Source organism: Balaenoptera borealis, assembly GCF_965194805.1.
Source record: "Balaenoptera borealis genome assembly, contig: HAP1_SCAFFOLD_358, whole genome shotgun sequence".
Classification (NCBI taxonomy): domain Eukaryota; kingdom Metazoa; phylum Chordata; class Mammalia; order Artiodactyla; family Balaenopteridae; genus Balaenoptera; species Balaenoptera borealis.
The window spans coordinates 135,501-161,034 of NW_028123835.1; the positions used below are offsets into that span (position 1 = coordinate 135,501).

Genomic DNA, 25,534 nt, shown 5'->3' on the forward strand with positions numbered 1-25,534 from the left:
AGCCTGACGACAGCCATGTTTCCGAAACCTCACCTCTTTTATTGTTCTCTGCTGTGATTGATACAGTGTGTTGGAGATATATTTATATATATAAACAAAAATTAAATGTGTCTATTAAGTTAAAACCTCAGTTGAACAAATTTCGTCTACACAGAAATTAAGCTTGAGTGTGTATTTCTTAAGACTGGTTTGATATATTCTCCCCCTCTTTGGGGGACAGGAAGGAGAAGTAAAATTTCATACAGAAATAGTGCAGGAAAAAAAAAAATGCACAGTGGGATAAATCTGACAAAATCCAATTAAATTTAAATGCAGATTCGCTTTGGTGCCAGTAGGGGACAAGCTGTTCCTTCTTCTAAGAGTAGCTTCCAAAGTAGTATACATTGTTTGAGGACTACAACTCATAAAGAAATAATTTTTTCTAGAAATAGCCAATAAAAAGTACCTCTCTTTCTCATTATGTTCAACAATGGCTTAACAACAGAAATGCGTCAAATAAAGATTTATACTTTTTCTGGGATTTCTTATTTGCTAACTGGCTTTCCCTTCTATCATGCGCTCTAAGATTAAAATGGAAACTGAAAATTCATATTTAGGTCCTTGAAATCAATGTATAGTTGACACCAGTTTTTTAACCTGATCACTGAAAAGGACAATTCAAATGAATGAAATTATGTATGGCTAGGATGCTTTTAGCGATAAGGGGGTCTGTCACTCAGCCCTTGGCAACCTACTTGTACTCACCATTTTACTGTGGTTCTAAGATTAGGACGGCTGATTGTGCTGTCATCTAGAAATATCGTTGAGCATGAGCTATACTTTTTAGTAAGCTGCCCTGGAGATACCTGAAGGGGAAGGGAAATAGAAGAAAATGTCACAGTAAGTTAAACCTATAAAGTGTGTTTTTTTCCTTGGTTAAAATGTCAAACGATAAAGCATTAAGATTTTTCTTACACTCCATGAACTGCCTGAGTGTGATATCATGTGCAGCTCTATGGGAAACCTCTATACTCTGACTTCCACAGACGAGCTTTGAGAAATGGGTTATAAAATGCTGCCTTGATATAGTACCTATAATCAAACCTGGCAAGCGCCTATTATAAATTACCTTTATAATAATGTAAAAAGTTTAGAATAAGATTTCAGGGTTTTTTCCTTAAGCAATGAAATGCAGCTGAGATTTCCCATTTCTATTCATTTACTACAATAAAACGTCATGCTTTCTGTAATACCGATGTCGGAGCATTTCACTGCAGTCAATGCACGCCGATAACAAATGTACTCGTTCAGGAGACAGTGTGACGAGACAAGCGTTTTCGAATCAGAGGCTGGGCATGCCAGGGCTGCTCTATCACTAAAAAGCTGGGGGCCGTAAGTCTCTCTGGGCCTCAACTTCCTTATCTGGAGGACAAATAGGTACTGCTTAAAGATTCTCTCGCATCCAAAAAAAACGGATAAAACAACTCTGAGAATTTAACTTCTCACTTCATGTTTAAGTAAGACTGCCATTACATTACTCAAGTGAGAACCTCAGAGAATACTTGCCATTCATTTCAAAATTGTACTACTTCTGTTCTACGTGTTATTTGACACTCCTGCCTCACCCATGCTGCTCTCTGCCTGCAGTGCCTTTTTCTTCCTCCTGTCCCAGCAAGCTTGACCCCATCTTCCTCTAGGATCCCTTTGCCAGCAGGCACACCACAAAACTTCTCACTTCCTGCACACTCACACATCTAATTTACCAACTGTTCCATGGTCTCAGCTGCTTGCATAGTACCACCCTCTTAAGTAAACAAGCTTCTCCAGGTTAGGAAGATTCTTCTCCTACCTCCAGCTACTGAGCACAGAATCTGGGACAAATTAGGATTCAACAAGTGTTTGAGAAATTATTTAAGATCAGTTACAACTGGAGGTAAATCTTACTAAAGATACAAATTCGTGAGACTTTATCTACAGTGGTGTTGGATAGGTGACAAAGAACTTTTTGAGACCCTCTAGAGAATGAACTATCTTTAAAACACTTTAGAAGTATCCATTTATTTGTGAAGAGCCCATGAACATGGCAATAGTCAAATACTAAAATGGCCTAAACTATGTTAGGACAACTCTCTTCCTTAAAGTAAGGCCAATAACCAAATCCCAATCACTGAAAGCCACTGGAAGGAAGAGTAGCATTCTTTAATACCACAGAATACAAACAATTTTAAAGCTGGGTTTTGTTTTTGGTTTTTGTTTGTTTACTAATTCAGATGAGCCTTCCTTCCTCCTATTAATATAAAATAGTTTTCACCATGCTGTCACACTCTCCCATCAATGTCCTCCACAAATACATGAAAGGTGAGGCAGGGAGAAAATCTAGTTGATGCTTTTTAAAATACAGAGCATTTAAATAAAAATTGCCAGTATCCAATAATCAGAAATATCCAAATGGCATATATAAAACACCATTTTGCTTGTTTCAGATGCTTTATGCAAAGCCACTTATTCCTTATTAACAAAAAGTTCTAGATGTAACATATTTGAAAAGTATCACTATTTGGAAGACTAATTTCTCCTTCAAGCTAGAAATGTTTTAAACTAAAACTCTGATATGGTCCTTAAGCTATTTGGTTAATGTGTAATTTTAGAATCTCAAAAAACAGATACAGCATGAAAAATGAAAATTCACTCATTCAAATACTTTGATTCTAAACGAAGCAGGTTATCTTTTAAGGTCACTACTATTAGGGTATAATATGACATACACTACACGTAATAAAAGTCAATTCTGACCAAAAATCTATATATATGAGGGGAATAAAAATAGTAAGGAAATGTACCAAAATATAGACTAGTTGGTAGAGCTTTGGGTGCTATTTATCCTGTTTTCCTCTATTAAAAACTTTTTTTTCTATTATGAATGTATATTGATTTGTCTTTGGAAATATTACTGCTAAAACATTTAAAATTTTTAATTAGATGTGGTCTATAGTCCTATGGGGGCTCATTTAATGTATCAGCAACTTACAGTCTACTGGCTCGATCCTACAAAAGAAACACTTCCACAGGCCTACTCCTGAAACTATTCAAACTTTCCAGCATCTAGGGTTCACTAAAGGATGGCAGAATTGAAGCCTCTGAGCAAAGCCTAGATATGTTAGCTGCCAGCAGATTACTTTCCTCTCATCTTGCTTGAAAATTTAAGATAACTGTCCTTTATGATTAAAGCCTTACCATTGCTGGCTCACAACCTCAATAAACTGCACTGACACACATAAGGGTATAAAATGCAAATACAAAAAAAAAAAAAACAAGTAGCAAAAAACACTACTGACAGTTTAATGTTCATAGGTATTATTTCAATTGGTCACTGAAGAAGAGTATTTATCTTCATTCAGCACTAAGGACAAAATACATGGACTTTTACAATCTTTATAAGGGGAAAGGTTGCTTAGTAGACTTCAGGTTTAATGGTGAAGACTAGAAAATAATCATACCTAGGAGGCTAGTAAGTAACAACCCTCAAAGCTTATCATTAAAGGTCAAGTACCTGTTGAAATCCTGCCCCCACCCAATGACTCTTCCCATTGTGCCTACTGCCTCTGATTTTAACCCATTAAAAGAATAAAGCTGGAGAGAGCGAGAGTACGAAGTGCGGCAACCCGAGTCATGGCAGGACAGGCATTTAGAAAGTTTCTTCCCCTCTTTGACCGAGTATTAGTTGAAAGAAGTGCACCCGAAGTTGTAACCAAAGGAGGCATTATGCTTCCAGAAAAATCGCAAGGAAAAGTATTGCAAGCAATGGTAGTAGCTGTTGGATCAGGCTCTAAAGGAAAGGGTGGAGAGATTCAACCAGTTAGTGTGAAAGTTGGAGATAAAGTTCTTCTCCCAGAATATGGAGGCACCAAAGTAGTTCTAGATGACAAGGATTATTTCTTATTTAGAGATGGTGACATTCTTGGAAAATATGTCGACTAAAATAAGTCACTATTGAAATGGCATCACGTGAAGCTGCCCGTTCCCCCAATGGCATCACGTGAAGCTGCCACTGAAGTTCTGAAATCTTTCATCCTGTAAATAATTTCCGTGTTTCTTTTATAATAAAGTAATGATATCCAAACTAATGATATTCAGTGTCTCTGAAATTTAGTTTTCTCTGTATTGATTTAAACATTCCCAAATAAAAGTATATAAATGAAAAAAAAAAAAAAAGAGAATAAAGCTGAAGTTCACTTTTTTCTTCCCCCTTTTCACAAGTTTTGGATACGTTTATTAAGAATCAATGACTTTAACTGAAAAGTCTGTAATACTCCATCTATGTTGCACACTAATGGACAATATGGTAGGGTGAGTGGTTTGAATAGAATTCATACTCCAGGCCTTAGTAGAAAAGTATAATATTCTAATTATAGGTATAATCAAAAATATTGTCTGAATTAATATCGTTAATTATATTGAATTAAACTTCAAACTCAGAACCTATATTCAAAGAATAAATCTAAGTTTGAGTAGACTGACCACAAACCTATTTCCTCTCCCCCTTCTTTCAGATATCATCTCATTAGAATTAAAGGCATTTTTTAAAAAAGCTATACATAAGACAGGATAAACAGCAGATGATTTTTAATGTTTGAAAGGTGAAAAGACTAGATAAAGGAGTGGTAACTGACATGGCAGAACAGAGGAAGCACAACCTTGGTACCTACAGAGAGTGACTAGGACAGGAACAAGAAAACCAGTTTGTCTTACAGAACCCAAGGCAGGCTCAGAGTTCAGAGGCGTGGTCCCCAAATCCTTGCAGTGAGGCCCATCAGTTAACGAGTTGTCCAAGTGATGCTTCCAATTAGATCTTAACAGACAGCCAAGGACCATCACACGTTTGAGGGAAGCCCCCAACAAGTAAGAGATCAAAACAGGAAGAAGGAATGGGACTTCCCTGGTGGCGCAGTGGTTAAGAATCCGCCTGCCAATGCAGGGGACACGGGTTCGAGCCCTGGCCCAGAAAGATCCCACATACCACAGAGCAACTGAGCCCATGCGCCACAACTACTGAGCCTGCGCTCTAGAGCCCATGAGCCACAACTACTGAAGCCCACACGCCCTAGAGCCTGTGCTCCGCAACAAGAGAAGCCACTGCAATGAGAAGCCCACGCACCCAACAAAGAGTAGGCCCAGCTCACCGCAACCAGAGAAAGCCCACGTGCAGAAACCAAGACCCAATGCAGCCAAAGAATAAATAAATAAAATAAAATATAAGGATGCTTTAAAAAAAAACAAAACCAAACAGGAAGAAGGAATTGATGGGAGTGATAAAAACTCAGGAGCAAATGAAAACTTGAAATTGCATCAGTGAAAAAAAGAATGACAGGATATAAGAGAACTCTATAAATTGAAAATAAGGTAGACAAAACAATATATTCAATAGAAGGATTAGAGCACAGTCAAGGAAACCTCCAGGAAGCAGGACAAAACGACAAAATGCAAAGCAGGAGGGGAAAAAAGTTAGCCATCTGGTAAGTCTAAGACTTCCAACATCCGAATAATAGGAACCTGGAAGAAAAAAACAGAATATCAAAGAAACACACAAAAAAGGTCTATACCAAACCAAATTATGAAATTTCAAAATCCCAGGGAGAGGGAAGGTACTAAAAGGTTCCCGAGAAGGAAGGGATGGGGGGAAATGACTAAAATCGGTAATGTACAATGTACCATACAATGTCAACAGGTTTAAGAGCAACAGTGTAAATGAGAAGATGAGAGGGAAGTGTCTTTAGAATGGCAAAAATTAGTTTCAGCTGAGAATTCTATACTTTATCAAATAGAAGGAGTTTCAGAGAGGCTAGATCTCTATAAACTTTCTGCCCATGTGCCCTTTTCCCAGGAAAATGTGCTCCAGTAAAACAAGGAAGTATAACAAGACAAGAGGGAAACAGAATCTAGGACATAGGGGATCCAACATAAGAGAGCAGAGTTATGTGAGATCCCAGATGACTTCACACAGATATCCCAGGAAAAGAGGCATAGAGCAGGCCTAGGGGAACACTAGTCTATATGGGAGTAGGAAGACAAAAGATTGGGGAAAAGTGTCTCCAAGAAAAAAATGGAACAGATGTGGCTTAGTAGACGGAAAATATTTTTGATAGGCATGTGACAAATGTTAAAACATTTGGGGAAAAAAATAGCTGTTAGAAAACAGGCAAGTGAATAGAGTCAGGAAATTAATTCCACAGAAAAAATGAAGAATGTGAAAGCAGGGAGACCGGGCAGGGAGCTACTTACTGCATTTGGCTGTGTGAGATCACGTTGGCTAGGAAAAGGGGGGTTGGGTTATCCTAGAGAAGTGCAGAAGTGCTCCAATTTCATTAATATTTAAGAAGAAGAATGAAGGGTGTACAAGGAGGAGGCACAGTCAGAGAACTATATGGCTCAGCAATGCACAATATTTGCAGAGTCGTAGTAATGTAAACATTGATTCTGATTTAATAAAAACTGATACATGTTGAGGGAACACAGGGAGGGAAATAACGTCATGGTGGACCGAAGAAGCTAAGCTGTCACCTGCTATGACAAGAAGTCAATGGACAGTGCTAAAAATTAACTTACCTGTTATACTTTTATTACTTTGGTTAAAAAATGAGATCAAAAAAATAAGGCAAAAGAATTTAAGGCAGATCTTTATACTACAACCATATTAGTGAAATTTAACTTAAATGTCAGAACCCTTAAAAAATGGGCACTACTAAGTCAAAGACTTTCCTGAATACATTTGATAATTAGGAAAACAGAGATTTAGAAAAGCTACCAAAAAGAGGTCCATGCTAACAGTATTGGATCCATCATATTTTTAGGAATCATGGCAGACATATTTTTAATTCAAACTATTAATTTCTTAACTTTTCAACTGTTTACTTACATGGTTTAAATGGTTGCTCTTCCTCTTTTCCCGCACTAAGAATAAAAAAAATTAACTGATGAATTCTGATACAAATGCCATAGAAAAATAAAAGTAGTCACTAATTATTTGATGGATTACCAATAACACAATGAGATAAAATTCCATTCTATTTTTTAAAATAATTTCCAACAAAATATATAATTTAAATCACCCAGCAAGATGAGTCCTATAAATAAAATCTAAAAACTTAGTTTCACTTTTTTGACCTAATAGATATTCTGGATTAGGTACAAATGAAAGACTCCCCATTTACAAAAGAAAAGGACAAAGCAAATTAGGCCAGGTGAGAAACTTAGCTAATAAAAAAATTTACCTGCTGCATAGCTGAACTACTAGCCAGGAGTATTTTCTAATTCTTCATTTACACACAGCTTACTTTAATTACCACAATCTACAGATGACAACTCTAAGAACCAGTTTCTGGCCAGGCACTCATCTCCGAACGCACCAGTATCTCTGGAAGCATCCTGAACCACTTAATGGTAACCTACTCAAATACCTTACTGAAAAAATACACAACTGGAAAGTAACCTACGTTAAACGTAAATTGTAAAATGAGTGTGCTGACCTAAATGAACATATCTACAGCACACAAAACTGTTTTGCTCCAACAAAGGCCAGAAGAATAAAAGCCTGAAGAGGGTCTTAGGCCACACTCTTGCTCACATTGCCTCCTTTAACTCCAGACAGGCATCACAGGCACGGATTCCTTAAGGCTGAAGAGAGAGACAGGCATGGGACAGCTTTTCTTTTACTGTCTCCAGAGCCCCTCTACATGTGAGCAGCTCATGGCTCTGGAAGAAACTGAGAAATAGAGCAATCCTAACCAGAAATGAGTGGCTCAAGTACACACACTAGAAAAATGCAAGTTAGAAACCCCAGGAGCTTCCAGGTTGGTGAACACGTAGTACCCTTGCAGAGGGCATCAAAGCTCTGTGCCCTGTCCCCATGCCTGGCCCTATGCATCTCTTCCATCTGGCTGTTCCTGAGTTATATCCTTTTATAAAAACCAGTGATCTAACGGAAAAAAACAAAAAGCAAAACAACAACAACAAAAAACCAAACCTCCGTTTTTTATTGTGCTGCTTCACTTTAAATATTATGGAATGTTCACTTCTTGTATTCCTGCCCTCGTAATCAACTGAAAAACTTGGTCACGTATGGCTTTTTAGCAAATAAACTAGGATTTAACATAACATTAAGGAAGACAAGCAGGCAAGCAGGAGTGCAAAAAATTCTACGGTTCTGATTCTCATCTTAAAACAAGGAGGACACAGGAAATTTATATGAGTTTCACATGCTGAGGATAATCTTCTGGAAAACCCCATATGGCATGTTGCTCTTATTACCCTGGCACAGCACTACATTAGGATGAGAAAGTTTTGAATAGCTTAAAAGTTCTGAGTAGCATAAATCTGGATGTGAGATAGGCTCGTCTGGTTGAACACTGTGTAAAACAGGGCCAAAATCACAAGGCTCAATTCCCATATATAACAACTGATTTTTCTGATTTGATCAAATGAAAACCTAACTGTGACCTAAACCCTATCATTTGTCTTTAACATATGTGCTCTTCGGAGCAAGGGGAAAAGGACAAAGTAGCATGGAGAAATAGACCACATCTAAATCATGTGGCCAGTTGACTATGTTGATAAAGAGGTGGCAAAATGTATAAACAGATAGTCTAAGTGTTCTCCTCCCTAAAACACTGACAACTAAAGGAAACTGTATCATCAACATATTAAAATAAGACAAGTGAATACATAAAAAAAGTGAAACATTTAAACCACTGTAAGAGTTTTTCTAAATACCTCCTATAATACACAAAACAAAAACAGTTTTCACTCTTTTTCTCAGGGAAAAAAAAGCATTGCCTTACCATCTGTTTGAGGTTTGCTCAGAAAAACTGTGCTTGCCCTTGGGTGGTCAGAAGGGTTTGGTTCCAAAGCTAAGTCTGTATAGGAAGAAGAGAAAAAGGTGTGGTGATTTAGTTGAGTAGAAAAATACATGATTTTAAAGATAGCTACACATTGATTGAAACCACTTTTAATAGTCTTGAGAAGAGCTTTTAGTAATGACAAAAAGGCAATTTTAGTAAAGGCACAATATAAAAATTCTATTGGGAAACAGCAAAATTGTAGAAACTCTCCATACATGTGGAATAAAACCATGGCTATGTCTTAGACTTCTTTAACTTGCACCTAAATAATCTATGCCATTTTTAGATGAATCATATATGTGACTCCCCTCCTATTTATCAATTAAAAATTCAGTCACCCTCTTTTAAAGCTGATATTACTAGCACATTCCAGGAACAGTCTCAAGAAGCAAGTTATGCTGTGGCCAACTACTGTCAGATACCAGCTCAATATATCAAATATGCCAAAACGAAGTGAGTTGCTTTTGGCAAATGTTCTTCAGACAATCAAATGGCTAATTCTAACTCCATTCAACAAATGAACTCATTTAATTGGCTGTGGTTTATCTGGGGGCTATTCATCATGGCAGATTTAAGAGGACTACATAAAAGTTCAATGTTCTAATCTAGAGGAACACTTCCATGATAGTGATTTTTAACTTTGCCCTCTATTTCCAAAGCTAAACTCACTTCTTCTTCATTCCACGCTGCATGATTAATTTGGGGCTTCAATAAGAGTACTTTCTGGAGCAGATCATAGGGCTACTAGAAAAAAATTTTGGCCATACCTACACGAAAAGGTGGGTCTGCCTGTAGCCCACCTTGCACCAAGGTGGGATAGCGTCTTCTATTTAGGCAGAAATACAAAACAAGCACAAGCTACCACACAGGATAGTAAGGTTGTTGTTTAAAACAAACAAACAAACATAAAAGCCCTATGACACTTCCTCAGCAAAGTCCATCTCAAACCATTTAACCAATCTTTTAAGAAACTGGACCAAGATTCAGATAAAGAGTAATGGTTAAGGCAATTATTTCCCAAACCACATAATAACTGATCTGTTTTTGAAAGATGGCTTTGATGGTCAAAGTGAAATACAAATATATCCCTGCCTCTTAGAGAATCCAAAGAATACACACATTGATATATTAAAAACGAATTAGTCTAGTAGTGAATTCTGTCTAACCCAGCATTCCACAAATGTAGCTACCTAGAATCCCCTTTTCCCACCCAGAAAGAATTTTGCACGAACAGTAATTTTGGACTTCCCGTTTTAACAGGAATCTGAGCCATCCATTTTAATGTCATTGCCAGCACTAGTAATTTACAGAGCTAAACCAACTGCTTTGTTCTTCATGAAAATTCCTTCACTGAATTTGAAGTTTATCAAGCTGCTTTTGGAGAAAATATTCTATTCAACATTTTTATGTAAAAGACCCATATAATTATTTTAAAGTTTTTTTCTCCTACATATTTGAAAAACTAAGACAATGGGAAAATAAATTATTTCAGCTGTACACAAAATGGCAGGCAGAGACTTTCACAGCTGCCTCTAACCTATAGCTTCCGAAAGAATTCATGACTACTTACCTATACCAAAAAGAAAGTAAATAGACTACATTTGAATCTAAAAAATAAGCAGAAATGTTTGCAAAGTAGCTGTATTATTTATCAGTGTCTATGGCATGGTAAAACTTAACAATTTTCAATGGAAGTCCAGGAAAATTAAGTGCCAGAATCAAAGAGAAGCAAGCTTTCACACACACACCCGCCAAACCAAGATGTGCTACTACAGATCTAAATACAAAAATCAAGAAGGCCGGGATAAAAGAAATGACAACATGCAAAAAAAAAAAAGTAAACTTAGCCCAAGTGACCAGAAAAAAGCTGGCACTCTCCCTACTCTATCCTAGGGGGTTCAAAGGTAGGCACAGGACCCAGGACCGGCCAATCAATCACAGCTGTCCTGGGACTTCCCAAGAAAAGAGAAAGGCAGAACTGTACTCTAGGATCCTTAGCTAGTCTTGAGCTGCTGGACACTCCCCTTGCTATCATGAGGGGAAAGGCTTTTCAGGAGACATCAACAGAGGAGAGCAGAACTGAGGAGATCATTTAACTCCTGGGTCAAGTAGTGCTTAACGCTGTGATGTTCTTTTAACTTGCAACTGAAGGAGACCTGGTTAATCGGCAGTACTGATGATCACACTAAAGGTGGGGAAAGGTAAAAGTCACTTGCTCATTCCTTTAACAAATATCATGAACAAAAATCTGCATGAGACAAAACGATGCTCTGTTTAAAAATTACACACAACCATTCACAATCATTAACACACAATGATTCACAACCGTTACTTTTAGTTGCTTTTCTTATACGTTAAAAAAAGCTCTAATTAGTGTACAATTTATGTCTTCTTGTTACTAACAAGCGCTCTCCACCCCACTGTTGCATATTTATTGTCTAATGAATACACACTGGCCCATCAAGTGTTATTCCTATCCTGGACTTAGCCAATCCCCTATTGCTGGGGATTGGTGCTTACAAAGTTCTATTCTTAAAATATTATGAGGAAAATCTTCATGTACATAGGTTTTTAAAATAATGGTCTTATCTCCTTAGCAAAGATCTTCGGAAGTGGAATGACTAAGCCAAAAGGTTAGATCACTTTCACGGCTCCATGTACAATGCTAAATTACTTCCTAAAGAAGGTGGGGGGCACATTAGGGTATAATGCTACCAATCATGACATTTTGAGTTCCTACCCTTGCTTTGGATACTTGAAAAAAAAAAAAAAATTCCTACTGATATGAATGAGGAACCTCACTGTAGATCTAATTTGTATTTCTTTTGATTACACAGTTTGACCATTTTCCCACAGTTATCAGTGTTATTTCCACTTTGGTGAGTTGGCCTATCATTTGAATGTACTGTAAACACCAGGGCCCTACTGCTGTCAGTTTGCATGAGGTTTTCAGAAAATATTAATCTTTTGTTTATAGTCTATATAACTAACAATTTTCTATATAACTTGCACTTTTTGCTAATGAAAAATACCACATCACTATCTTATAGAATGGACATGTGAGCCATTAGACAGTAAACTCATACATACACACAATATTTCTGCACTTCCCATTAACTATCTTCCCAAGAGCCTAAGGAGACTATGATAAAACCTACCACACTCTTCACTATCACAAAGGTAAGACTGCCAACTATTAAGCAAAGCTTTACCACCCACCATCCCTCTCATCCCTCTCCCCACCACATGCACACACAGTAATTTAGAGACTTCAGGAAATTACTGTGCATTCAGGAAATTACATGGATTCTTCCGAAAGTTATTTCTTTAGAAACCTCTAAGAATGTTTTACCCAGGAGAAATATTCTTGAGCTCATGATTAGGGGTTATGATTAAAACTGTATTTTAAGACCCATCATTTTTGTATTATCAATTTAAATTGCAACTTATTTGACAGCACGATAGGTCGATGTAGAAAAAGTATGATTAAAAAAAAATTCAACTCGGTCTTAATGTAAACATTCCTCAGAGGAAACCTGTAAAACACCACCGACACTGAATACTGTTTTTCCTCCAATCTAAGATTCTACCAGTTGTTAAGATCCATCTCGACTGCAGTTGTTAAAAGTGTGAAAACATAGGCAACTTAGAACAAATGAAATGCATTACTGAAGGCTAAAAGTGTTAAAACTATGCTATCAAACTGTCGATAAATGATTTTTCCTTGTTAAAATATTAGAGGGAGAGGGAAGTGACCAAGAAAGCATCTGACAGAAGCAGCATATTTCAGAAAGCGATTAATATCAACATATTGATTTCAATATATTCCAAATAAACAGGAGATGTCAGCAGTTTCTGGGCCAACTGCTGAGCACCAGTTCACTTAACGGTAACCACTGCATTTACTGAACTGCCCTAGCACCCCTATACTGCACAGTGTATTAGTTTTATGGCTCATAAGACAAACATTACAATCCTTACAATTACCATGGAAACTGATGGCTTCATCTCTCTGAGTCCACACTTGCCACCGCAGTCAGGGAGTTCCCGCCAGCCGGCCCCGAGCTGGGCTGCCTCACCAGCGGGGACACAGCAGGCTCCTGCACCTGCCAGGCTACGGCTCACCCACGCCTTGACCCTGCTTCCCTAGCTTCTGACCATCCTGGCTTCCCAACTTCCCAGCTCTGGTTTCCAACTGCTTCTGTACCTGCCTCTACCCTGGTTCTCAGTTTTGCCTTATTTTAATCCTCAATCAGTGTTACAGTGATCATGACTGAGAGGTGACACATAGGTAAGTACACCTGGCTTTATATATTTCTAAAGAGTACTTTACTCAGTTTCTTGGACTTTTAAGAACCTTTGTGGGTTGCAAGTTGCCTTCATTTCAGTTCACATTACGCAGTGTTACTGTTTTAACTCTTAAGTTTTATTACTTTAATACACTAAACCAACAACAACAAAAAAGGGTGAGAAAAAAGGTAGTATTCCAAAGAAGCTCACATAATGTCAACAATAAATTCTGTTCCTATATGCCATGCATTTGGAATTTACAGTCCTACTCTCTATCAATACTCATTTTTAAAACCTTGGACAGCTCAATTTATACCTAAGAGAAGAATTCCTACACTACCTAACTCAGAACATGGTGAGAATCAAATGAAATGCAAGAGCAATCTATATACTACAGCCTATTTTAGACCCTTATTAATATCGCTTTTTTGTTCAAGCCACTGTTGGCTCTCACCTGAGCTACCGCACCAGCCTCCTAACTGGTCTCCCTCTCTGCTTCCTTCCACCCTTACAGTCTATTCTCACACAGTAGCTGGTCTGATCTCCCTCCACCCTCTCTACCCCCCTTCCCTTTTTCTAAGAATTAACATCATTCCCCTGCATATAATCCTTCAATGGTTTCCCATTACAATTAGACTAAAATTCATATTTTTTGGTCAAGGCCCACTAGGCATACAAGGTCTTAATCCCCCATATTCCTCCTGGCATTCATTCGCTCAGCTGCAGCCACCCATCTTTCTGTCCTTGGCACGCATCAAGCACATTCCCTTCTTAGGAACTGCACAGAAGCCTCTTCTCCCACAGCCTCACGTGGCTCTCTTAGGACTGCTCATGGGTCGCTAAAGGAGAGAAGCTGTCTTTAACCACCCCTTGTAAAACTGTCCTCCTCCCCAGCCCATTACCTTCATTTTCTTTCTTAGTGCTCTCACTACCTGATGTTATTCTTGTGTCGTCAGCCCCCAGGCACCTCTAGAAAGTAAGGACCTGAGTTAGGCTACGGGTTTTGTCTTGTCTAACCACTGTTTGTCCTGCCTCTGGAATGGTGCCTAATAATCATGTTTCAGTGTACCCAAAACCAGTTAAGTTTCTCCCAATTTTCCCACATCATCTAAGATTTCTTCTAATGCTGTCTTTTGATGTGTCTGTCACCTAAGACCAGAGTTAATTTCAGATCTCTTAGAGTAGTAGTTTAGTTACTCAGAATCAAAGACACAAGACAGGTTACCAAGAACCACGAAAACCTAAAAGAGGAAATCTAATGTTCAGTGAAAAATCAATGGTAACTTTAATTTGGGAAAAGAACATTTAATGTTAAAATACCTTTACTACAAAATGACTCACCCTATGAATTTAATGAAGTCGTAAGACAGAGTGTACAATCAGAATGCTATAGGGAAGTATCAATACAATGCATCAGTTTTTACCTGTGTCCCCTGAATAAAGCATTATAATGGGATTATAAAAGATGCTCAACCATAAAGGCTGGGTAAATGAATTATGCTCCAACCATTCGATGGCACAGTAAACAGCTGGTAAAAGGCAGGCTGTAGAGCCATGCGCAGTTGCATGCAAATACGTCACCCTGGAGCACTCTCTAGGTGCCAGCACGGTTCCCGGAGCTGCATGCCGTTACTTTTCTTTACAACAAAAAGTGACAAAGTGGCACATAAAGAACAGTCCCATCTTTGTAAAATAAACACAATGTTATGTTTATATGCATACAAAAGGTTCAGGAAGAATCAGCACCAAAATATTCATAAAAATTCTGGATATTCTGAGTGTGAGTGCAGGACTTTTCTGTGTTTTCTAAATCTTTTACATCAAATGTTTATTAATACTGTCACCAAAAAAAGGAAAGATCTGTTGCTCAGAGGTTTTTCCACATCATATTGCCAATTCCTTCCCTACCCACTCTTCAGGGGGATGGGAGGTAGGGGTCACTTGAGAGAGCACCTTTCACCAGAAAATTAGCAAAGCTCCTAAGGTCAGAACATAAAGGCTGTATGAAAAGTTGATGAATAAAAATAAAATCAGATAATAGGACCGTAGCATCTTATTTTCTATTATGACACTACCATCAGTTATATTAGATATACTGTTAAAGACAAAGTAGTAAAAAATTCTTTTGAGTCTATCTGAAATCTATACTACGTTCTTAGGAGTTACTTTTTTGAGATGGCTTGAAGAAATCATGTTCTTCTCCAATGTTTCTGAAGAACAAGACAGAGCATCATTTATGGACGATTTTCTCTAAGTAACCAAATAATTCTTCACTGTAGAAAAGCCCAAATGTTTTATATCTGAGTAGGTATTTCTCAGTTTCCAGGGAAACTGATACAAAAGTGTCTGAAATAAAGACATAAAGAGCAAACTTCCAATGTGCCTGTGCTTTATATTTGGTGTTCTGACCTTGTTTCTATGGAAACTTCATTAATAGGCAAATGCTGAAATTGAGGTTTCTCTTATCACTTTATTGAATGCCCCCCCAAAAAAGACAAATTGAAATGAAATTTTAACAATCCTGTTAAACATAAAAAGGTAAGTCCTGTACTCATGAACTCTATTTTTCCAGTTCCTGATTGAGCACTCCTTCCTTAGCATACATAGTCGTGTGCTAAATGCTTAGTACCTCACCTGCCCGCTTACCAGCTGCCCCCAGTGTCCCTCTGTGCAGGGCATTCTCGGCTTCAATTGGATTTCACCAGAACAAACTCTTTAAATTATATCAACGTGTCTACCTGACTGATAAATTTAGGCTATTTCATGACTTCTACTTTTATTCATATCCATTGCAATGTATGTACAGACAGAGAATGGAGAGGTCAATGTTGCTTCTGAGTTGTGTACAATCAACTGGAATGGCAATAATCAAAACTGGAGTATGCTGAGATAGGCCTAACTTATGGATAAATTATAAAATATAAGGTGCACTCTAAACAGTTTCTTAAGCATCCCAAGAACTGAATTTGGCATATCTACCACCTCCCAAGTCTGTCTCTTTTGTTCAGTAGCTGTGTTACACAGTCATTTCAGATCTCTAAGTCTTGGCTTCTTCATCGGCAACAGAGGGAGAACATATACGGGCCTTATTTGTAGATGGAAGGGCCAAGTGAAATACACAAGAAAATGCATTGTAAATCTTAAAAGAATTCTATAAAGGTCCAATTTTCGTCTCTCATCCTACACTAGCCAACTACTAACTGTTTTGAAAAATCATTTAGAGGCTTACCTTATAGCAACAAGCAGAGCAGTTTTCACAAGTACTTACATGCTTTGTGTTTAAAGCTACAATTAATTCACATAATTTGTTCATTCTTTCACAATATCTAACTATTCTGAAAAGGGAGTACTTTCCACTTACAAAGCCACGTCCATCATAAGGGTGAATCCACAGGCTTAATTATTCTAACTTTTAAAGAAATTAAATAAACCCAACTAAAATTTAAATAGAAGAGCTGTAAGACATTTCGTCTATGAAATAATGAAATAATCTCTGGCATTTCAATGAAACAAATGGGCCAGTGGGGCTTTAACATCTTTATGATACAATGTTTTATACTTCAAAGAACAGTCTTTATTAAAGTGCCACTATGCTACCCAGACATTTTTTTTTTTAACCTAGAGCCATCCCTTTCCAAAATTCTAGAGGCAAAAATCAAACATTTCCTCTCTTCTCTCTCTCCTCTCCTCCCCGACAACACCCACCCCCAGCCACTTAGTCTTCAGAACTTTTACCTGAACATTCTTAAAGTTAAATAGTATTCTACTGGGGGGGGGGGCGGAGGAGGGAGCCATGGAGACATTTTTCTGCAGGATGGATGCGGTATGTTAACTCCCAAACCTTTATATTACAAATTACAATCTGAATTTGTTTTTTCTCCTTTGAAACTTCTGTCCAGCAGTCTCAGGAACCACCTCACCCCTCCCTTAGAACAGGCAACGTGCAAAAGAAGTCGGTTAAGGCCGTGCAGCTGAAGACATACTTGTGTCAAAGTGGGAATTTAAAAGTAATCAGAACTCCATGGGGTCTCCTTTGGTAAAGAAAAAAAACCCAACAACTATTCTCTGCAGCCGTGGCAGTAACGTTTCACACCGTTCACAGTTATTTTAAGCCCCTCTCCCACCATTTTCTTTCCTATCGTGTTCAAATTATAGTTAGAAGGGATAAAGTAGCTTTTATCAGGGCGACTGAAAACATTAAAATCCAAAGAATTTTAGTTAAGAACACCACACTGACTCTGTCCATCTCTATTTTGAATTTAAATGACAAATCCTCTAATGTTTGTCTTAATTGTCTCGAGTATCAACTACCTTAACGAATAGAAGTCTATCATCAGGCCCTTACCTAGTTCCTTCGCTTAGGTACCATCTGGATAGGGAGACGGGATGGATACGCCGAAGTTAGAGTATTTAAGTTTTCATTAAGAAAAGAGAGAATACACCAGAAAGTCTCTGCTAAGTCCCACGAGATGTTAAATAGAACCACGAACAGGAAGGGCCGCGGATTGGAGGGTCTCGGGCCGGGCTGGGAAATGGGAACGGGGGAAAGAATTGGGCATTCGGGTAGGGAAGAGGGAAGGAGACTGGCCGGACGCGACTGGTAAAGAATAAGGGGTGGGGACGCCAAGCAGAGCCAGCCTTCGTCCCCGGTGCCCCGCCCTGGGAGAGCCAACTCCGGGCAAGAAGGAGCCCTAGGCGGCGTCTCCCTCCCGGGGGACCCTGGGGGCGGCGGAGGCCAGAGGTAAGCCCGAGAGCAGACGGCGCCGACCCCGCGAGGGGCGAGGCGCGCCCGCCGCTTCTTACCTTCGGGCATCTCCCGGTCGCTGCTGTGCTGCAGGTGGTGGCCTTCGCCACCTGCGAAATCCAACTCGGCGGGTTCCACGGTAGCCGCCGCCGGAGCTACTGCCACCGCGTTCCCGGCCGCCGCCTTGTAGACCTCAGACTCGCAGTCCGGCTCCGCTGACCCCCTGCGCCGGCCCAACTTGGGGCAGGCATTGCGGGACAGGCAACAAGACAGCGAGTTCCCCATGGGGCGCCTTCACTCCTCGCCGCCGCCGCCGCCGCCGCCGCCGCCTCTGCTCGTCCCCCGACTCCGCCGAGCTCAGAAGCCGCCCCCTCCCCCAACAATGGCGCGGCGGGCACTGGCAGCCCCGGGCTATGCCGGGGCTGTGCCGCACATGCAGACGCGACTTCGCCCGCCGCTCTCCTGTCCGCCCAGCCGCCGGGCCCCGGGCAGGGGCCCGGCCCCGGCCGCACCCCCGCCGCCTCCGCCGCCGCCTCCCTGGAACCAACTAGTCTGTGAGGGCGGTGACCAGACCGGCTTAGTTAAAAGGGGTGGGAACAACCAGACAAGCGCTGAGACGCGCAGCCACTGCAGGGAGAGAGCGCAGCCGGACCTCCTCCTCCTTCCGCCGCCGCCTCCTGACTGAAAGTAGCTAGCCCGGCCGGCCCTTGCCTACCGGAACGTGTCCTTCGGTAACCTGGTTACGACGGACCAATCACGACCAGAGTTCCCTCCACGCGCCCTCCTCAGAGCGCAGGCATGGAACTCACAATGCCCCGCCCCCGCCCGCGGCTGCCCCGCCCCCCGAGCGGCGCGCCCCAGACTCTGGTTTCCATTCATCTCTCGCGCTCCGAGCTTTCCGGTCCTGCGGGAAGCGCCGCGGGAGTTTGTTAATGGAAGCCGTCCTGAGTCAGTGGGCTCTGTAGAAAGCCCCTGTTCATAAAATGCCAGTTCAGTTAGCAACTCGGTTTCACCGGGTCGACAGTTGACTCATTTGATGTATTGCTCAACGATCTTAGTTTCACCCCAAGTTTTGACCGTTTTTTATAACTGAATGCTCCTCCTGTCTTGCCTTCCAAAGAGTGTTAGTTTCCGCCTACAGTTTAACCATAGCAACCCCCGGGGCCCTGGTCCTACTCTCAATAAAGAGCTGTGGCTGTGTCTTGAATGAGACTCGAGGACACGTCACCCCTCCACTTCCTCATCAGTAAATTCCTCATCAGTAAATTACCGAACTCCTCCCTCCCACCTCTGAGGCGCTGGGATTCAGCAACTCGCTTTTCTCGCCTGTTTCTCTCTTCCACGGCAGGAGTTTCCAGGTTTCCCTACTTTAGCCAACAACAACGCATAAAGTACGATTTTCTCATACAAACTTGAGAGTCACAAAGTGAAGTACCACGGTCTTGATTTGATGAAGATGATAACGATAGTTAACATTTGGCAAACACTATGCGCCCGCCCCCGTTCCAAGTGAGGTACTCATTTAACCCTCGGGAACAAAATCCTCAGAAACCTTCATTTTACAGATTTTACAGAAGCTAAGTAACGTTCCCAAGGTCACATGATTGCTCAGGGGTGTGGCCAGGATTTGATCCCTGATTGTGTGGATCCCCAAAGGCACCTTATTGTGATCATCAGAAAATAAAGGTAGAAGTCAAATTTGGTTGGAAGTGGCATAGTGTATCAGGATTTTCCTTTTTTAAGGAGGAACAATTTTTTGATGTGGATTTTAAAATACTTTCCCTTCATTCAACATTGATTAGTCCCTCCTACATGCCAGGCACCCGTGTGTGAAAAATAGTCCTGCCCTCAGTGACCTCAGGCACGGTGAGAAAACAAAGGCTTAGAGAGCCCAATAGTCTGAGGTCACACTGCTGCAAAGTCCTTAAACCTGAAATTCAAACCTAGATCTATTAACCCCAAGTAGATGCTGGGGTAAAGAGCTTGGTTTTCTTCCCAGAAACATGAGAGCCATTGAATGTTGTGAAGTTAAGGAGTCACTATCAGGTGGTTTGTAGTGAGGTCACGCTTGAGAATAAGTAGGACTGATGGAAGCAACAAAACCCATTAAGAGACTTTAGATTCATCTAAGCGAGGAGTGAGGGTTCAAACTAAAGGCAGTGGCAGAGATTGGAGTGGAGGGAAAGGATCTGAGGTCATTTGGGAGGTAGAATAGAAGTGCTCAGTGACTAGATATGGAGCGGGAAGGGGAAAAGAGAAGCAAAAATGGCTGCTAGGGTTCTGGCTTAGGGAACTATGTAGAGTGTGGTTACTTTTTCTTAGATAGTGCAGGAAAAGGAAGAGGTTTGGGAAGGAAGACCATTTTGGGTTCTGTTAAGCGGAACATGGAAATGGAGCTCTCTGGTTGAAAGTAAGCCTCTGCAGGCTAAGTCCATTTTGTGATATCCCAACTTATGTTTTCAAAAATAACACATTAAATCAATTTAAAAATGTGATTGGGGAAATTCCCTAATGTTGACAGCTAAGAATATCACATTTTTCATGGAGCAACTTGGAATCTATGGTTTTAGTAAATGAGGCATCCTATGTAAAATAAAACTGGTAAATGAGAGCTCTACCCACCACCAGAGCCTCCCATCAAGCCTCTTAGATAGCCTCAACCACCAGAGGGCAGACAGCAGAAGCAAGAAAAACTACAATCCTGCAGCCTGTGGACCAAAAACCACAGTTACAGAAAGATAGAGAAGATGAAAAGGCAGAGGGCTATGTACCAGATGAAGGAACAAGAAAAAACCCCAGAAAAACAACTAAATGAAGTGGAGATAGGCAACCTTCCAGAGAAAGAATTCAGAATAATGAGAGTGAAGATGATCCAGGACCTCGGAATAAGAATGGAGGCAAAGATTGAGAAGATGCAAGAAATGATTAACAAAGACCTAGAAGAATTAAAGAACAAACAAACAGAGATGACCAACACAATAACTGAAATGAAAACTACACTAGAAGGAATCAATAGCAGAATAACTGAGGCAGAAGAATGGATAAGTGACCTGGAAGACAGAATGGTGGAATTCACTGCTGCGGAACAGACTAAAGAAGAAAGAATGAAAAGAAATGAAGACAGCCTAAGAGACCTCTGGGACAACATTAAACGCAACAACATTCGCATTATAGGGGTCCCAGAAGGAGAAGAGAGAGAGAAAGGACCAGAGAAAATATTTGAAGAGATTATAGTCGAAAACTTCCCTAACATGGGAAAGGAAATAGCCACCCAAGTCCAGGAAGCGCAGAGAGTCCCATAAAGGATAAACCCAAGGAGAAACACGCCGAGACACATAGTAATCAAAGTGGCAAAAATTAAAGACAAAGAAAAATTATTGAAAGCAGCAAGGGAAAAACGACACATAACATACAAGGGAACTCCCATAAGGTTAACAGCTGATTTCTCAGCAGAAACTCTGCAAGCCAGAAGGGAGTGGCATGATATACTTAAAGTGATGAAAGGGAAGAACCTACAACCAAGATTACTCTAGCCGGCAAGGATCTCATTTAGATTTGATGGAGAAATCAAAAGCTTTAGAGACAAGCAAAAGCTAAGAGAATTCAGCACCACCAAACCAGCTCTACAACAAATGCTAAAGGAACTTCTCTAAGTGGGAAACACAAGAGAAGAAAAGGACCTACAAAAACGAACCCAAAACAATTAAGAAAATGGTCAGAGGAACATCCATATCGATAATTACCTTAAACGTGAATGGATTAAATGCCCCAACCAAAAGACATAGACTGGCTGAATGGATACAAAAACAAGACCCATATATATGCTGTCTACAAGAGACCCACTTTAGACCTAGGGACACATACAGACTGAAAGTGAGGGGATGGAAAAAGATATTCCATGCAAATGGAAATCAAAAGAAAGCTGGAGTAGCTATACTCACATCAGATAAAATAGACTTTAAAATAAAGAATGTTACAAGAGACAAGGAAGGACACTACATAATGATCCAGGGATCAATCCAAGAAGAAGATATAACAATTATAAATATATATGCACCCAACATAGGAGCACCTCAATACATAAGGCAACTGCTAACAGCTATAAAAGAGGAAATCGACAGTAACACAATCATAGTGGGGGACTTTAACACCTCACTTACACCAATGGACAGATCATCCAAAATGAAAATAAATAAGGAAACAGAAGCTTTAAGTGACACAATAGACCAGATAGATTTAATTGATACATATAGGACATTCCATCCAAAAACAGCAGAGTACACGTTCTTCTCAAGTGCGCACGGAACATTCTCCAGGATAGATCACATCTTGGGTCACAAATCAAGCCTCAGTAAATTTAAGAAAATTGAAAGCATATCAAGCATCTTTTCTGATCACAACGCTATGAGATTAGAAATGAATTACAGGGGAAAAAACGTAATAAACACAAACACAAGGAGGCTAAACAATACGTTACTAAATAACCAAGAGATCACTGAAGAAATCAAAGGGGAAATAAAAAACATACCTAGAGACAAATGACAATAAAAACACGATGACCCAAAACCTATGGGATGCAGCAAAAGCAGTTCTAAGAGGGAAGTTTATAGCTATACAAGCCTACCTAAAGAAACAAGAAAAATCTCAAGTAAACAATCTAACCTTACACCTAAAGAAACTAGAGAAAGAAGAACAAACAAAACCCAAAGTTAGCAGAAGGAAAGAAATCATAAAGATCAGAGCAGAAATAAATGAAATAGAAACAAAGAAAACGATAGCAAAGATCAATAAAACTAGAAGTTGGTTCTTTGAGAAGATAAACAAAATTGATAAGCCATTAGCCAGACTCATCAAAAAAAAGAGGGAGAGGACTCAAATCAATAAAATCAGAAATGAAAAAGGAGAAGTTACAACAGACACCGCAGAAATACAAAGCATCCTAAGAGACTACTACAAGCAACTTTATGCCAATAAAATGGACAACCTGGAAGAAATGGACAAATTCTTAGAAAGGTATAACCTTCCAAGACTGAACCAGGAAGAAACAGAAAATATGAACAGACCAATCACAAGTAATGAAATTGAAACTGTGATTAAAAATCTTCCAACAAACAAAAGTCCAGGACCAGATGGCTTCACAGGTGAATTCTATCAAACATTTAGAGAAGAGCTAACACCCATCCTTCTCAAACTCTTCCAAAAAATTGCAGAGGAAGGAACACTCCCAAACTCATTCTATGAGGCCACCATCACCCTGATACCAAAACCAGACAAAGACACTACAAAAAAAGAAAATTACAGACCAATATCACCGATGAATATAGATGCAACAATCCTCAACAAAATACTAGCAAACAGAATCCAACAACACATTAAAAGGATCATACACCACGATCAAGTGGGATTTATCCCAGGAATGCAAGGATTCTTCAATATATGCAAATCAATCAATGTGATACACCATATTAACAAATTGAAGAATAAAAACCATATGATCATCTCAATAGATGCAGAAAAAGCTTTTGACAAAATTCAACACCCATTTATGATAAAAACTCTCCAGAAAGTGGGCATAGAGGGAACCTACCTCAACATAATAAAGGCCATATATGACAAACCCACAGCAAACATCATCCTCAATGGTGAAAAACTGAAAGCATTTCCTCTAAGATCAGGAACGAGACAAGGATGTCCACTCTCACCACTATTATTCAGCATAGTTCTGGAAGTCCTAGCCACGGCAATCAGAGAAGAAAAAGAAATAAAAGGAATACAAATTGGAAAAGAAGAAGTAAAACTGTCACTGTTTGCGGATGACATGATACTATACATAGAGAATCCTAAAACTGCCACCAGAAAACTACTAGAGCTAATTAATGAATTTGGTAAAGTTGCAGGATACAAAATGAATGCACAGAAATCTCTTGCATTCCTATACACTAATGATGAAAAATCTGAAAGAGAAATTAAGGAAACACTCCCATTTACCATTGCAACAAAAAGAATAAAATACCTAGGAATAAACCTACCTAGGGAGACAAAAGACCTGTATGCAGAAAACTATAAGACACTGATGAAAGAAATTAAAGATGATACCAACAGATGGAGAGATATACCATGTTCTTGGATTGGAAGAATCAACATTGTGAAAATGAGTATACTACCCAAAGCAATCTACAGATTCAATGCAATCCCTATCAAATTACCAATGGCATTTTTTACGGAGCTAGAACAAATCATCTTAAAATTTGTATGGAGACACAAAAGACCCCGAATAGCCAAAGCAGTCTTGAGGGAAAAAAATGGAGCTGGAGGAATCAGATTCCCTGACTTTCAGACTATACTACAAAGCTACAGTAATCAAGACAATATGCTACTGGCACAAAAACAGAAACATAGATCAATGGAACAAGATAGAAAGCCCAGAGATTAACCCACGCACCTATGGTCAACTAATCTATGACAAAGGAGGCAAAGATATACAATGGGGAAAAGACAGTCTCTTCAATAAGTGGTGCTGGGAAAACTGGATAGCTACATGTAAAAGAAGGAAATTAGAATACTCCCTAACACCATACACAAAAATAAACTCAAAATGGATTAGAGACCTAAATATAAGACTGGACACTATAAAACTCTTAGAGGAAAACATAGGAAGAACACTCTTTGACATAAATCACAGCAAGATCTTTTTTGATCCACCTCCTAGAGTAACGGAAATAAAAATAAAAATAAACAAGTGGGACCTAATGAAACTTCAAAGCTTTTGCACAGCAAAGGAAACCATAAACAAGACGAAAAGACAACCCTCAGAATGGGAGAAAATATTTGCAAATGAATAACGGACAAAGGATTAATCTCCAAAATATATAAACAGCTCATTCAGCTCAATATTAAAGAAACAAACACCCCAATCCAAAAATGGGCAGAAGACCTAAATAGACATTTCTCCAAAGAAGACATACAGACAGCCACGAAGCACATGAAAAGATGCTCAACATCACTAATTATTAGAGAAATGCAAATCAAAACTACAATGAGGTATCACCTCACACCAGTTAGAATGGGCATCATCAGAAAATCTACAAACAACAAATGCTGGAGAGGGTGTGGAGAAAAGGGAACCCTCTTGCACTGTTGGTGGGAATGTAAATTGATACAGCCACTATGGAGAACAATATGGAGGTTCCTTAAAAAACTAAAAATAGAATTACCATATGACCCAGCAATCCCACTACTGGGCATATACCCAGAGAAAACCGTAATTCAAAAAGACACATGCACCCGAATGTTCATTGCAGCACTATTTACAATAGCCAGGTCATGGAAGCAACCTAAATGCCCATCAACAGACGAATGGATAAAGAAGATGTGGTACATATATACAATGGAATATTACTCAGCCATAAAAAGGAATGAAATTGAGTCATTTGTTGAGACGTGGATGGATCTAGAGACTGTCATACAGAGTGAAGTAAGTCAGAAAGAGAAAAACAAATATCGTATATTAATGCATGTATGTGGGACCTAAAAAATGGTACAGATGAGCCATTTTGCAGGGCAGAGGTTGAGACACAGGTGTAGAGAATGGACATATGGACACCAAGGGGGGAAAACTGCGGTGGGG

At 39.6% G+C, this 25,534-nt stretch overlaps 1 protein-coding gene and 1 pseudogene across 6 annotated transcripts; one reads left to right on the forward strand and one right to left on the reverse strand.

Moving 5' to 3' along the window:
* Positions 1–450: 450 nt before the first annotated feature.
* LOC309621367 (cyclin-Y-like protein 1) lies at positions 451–25,414 on the reverse strand. Of its 5 annotated transcripts, XM_082408882.1 has the most exons (4): positions 17,967–18,229; positions 8,814–8,888; positions 6,893–6,927; positions 4,586–5,529 (listed from the first exon to the last, which is right to left on the reverse strand). In XM_082408882.1, the coding sequence occupies exons 1-4, from the start codon at positions 18,190–18,192 to the stop codon at positions 5,482–5,484; spliced, it is 384 nt and encodes a 127-aa protein (XP_082265008.1). In that variant the 5' UTR covers positions 18,193–18,229; the 3' UTR covers positions 4,586–5,481. The 5 variants fall into 5 exon arrangements, 1 of the variants encoding a protein (XP_082265008.1); XR_014239969.1 differs by lacking the exons at positions 4,586–5,529; positions 8,814–8,888; positions 17,967–18,229 and adding an exon at positions 451–845 and having other exon boundaries at positions 6,893–7,491; XR_014239970.1 differs by lacking the exons at positions 4,586–5,529; positions 6,893–6,927; positions 17,967–18,229 and adding an exon at positions 24,956–25,414 and having other exon boundaries at positions 8,277–8,888.
* On the forward strand, positions 2,055–4,106 carry LOC309621368 (10 kDa heat shock protein, mitochondrial pseudogene; annotated as a pseudogene). The gene has a single exon. The product of its transcript is annotated as a 10 kDa heat shock protein, mitochondrial pseudogene (transcript).
* Positions 25,415–25,534: the final 120 nt, after the last annotated feature.

Excerpts from the sequence above, each read along its gene's own strand:
- LOC309621367 (XM_082408882.1), bottom strand. The coding sequence starts at position 18,192 with ATGGGGAACTCGCTGTCTTGTTGCCTGTCCCGCAATGCCTGCCCCAAG. Across the intron at positions 8,889-17,966 it reads CGACCGGGAGATGCCCGAAG|ACTTAGCTTTGGAACCAAAC; the intron begins GTAAGAAGCGGC and ends CTTCCTATACAG. Across the intron at positions 6,928-8,813 it reads GAGCAAACCTCAAACAGATG|TGCGGGAAAAGAGGAAGAGC; the intron begins GTAAGGCAATGC and ends TTTTATTCTTAG.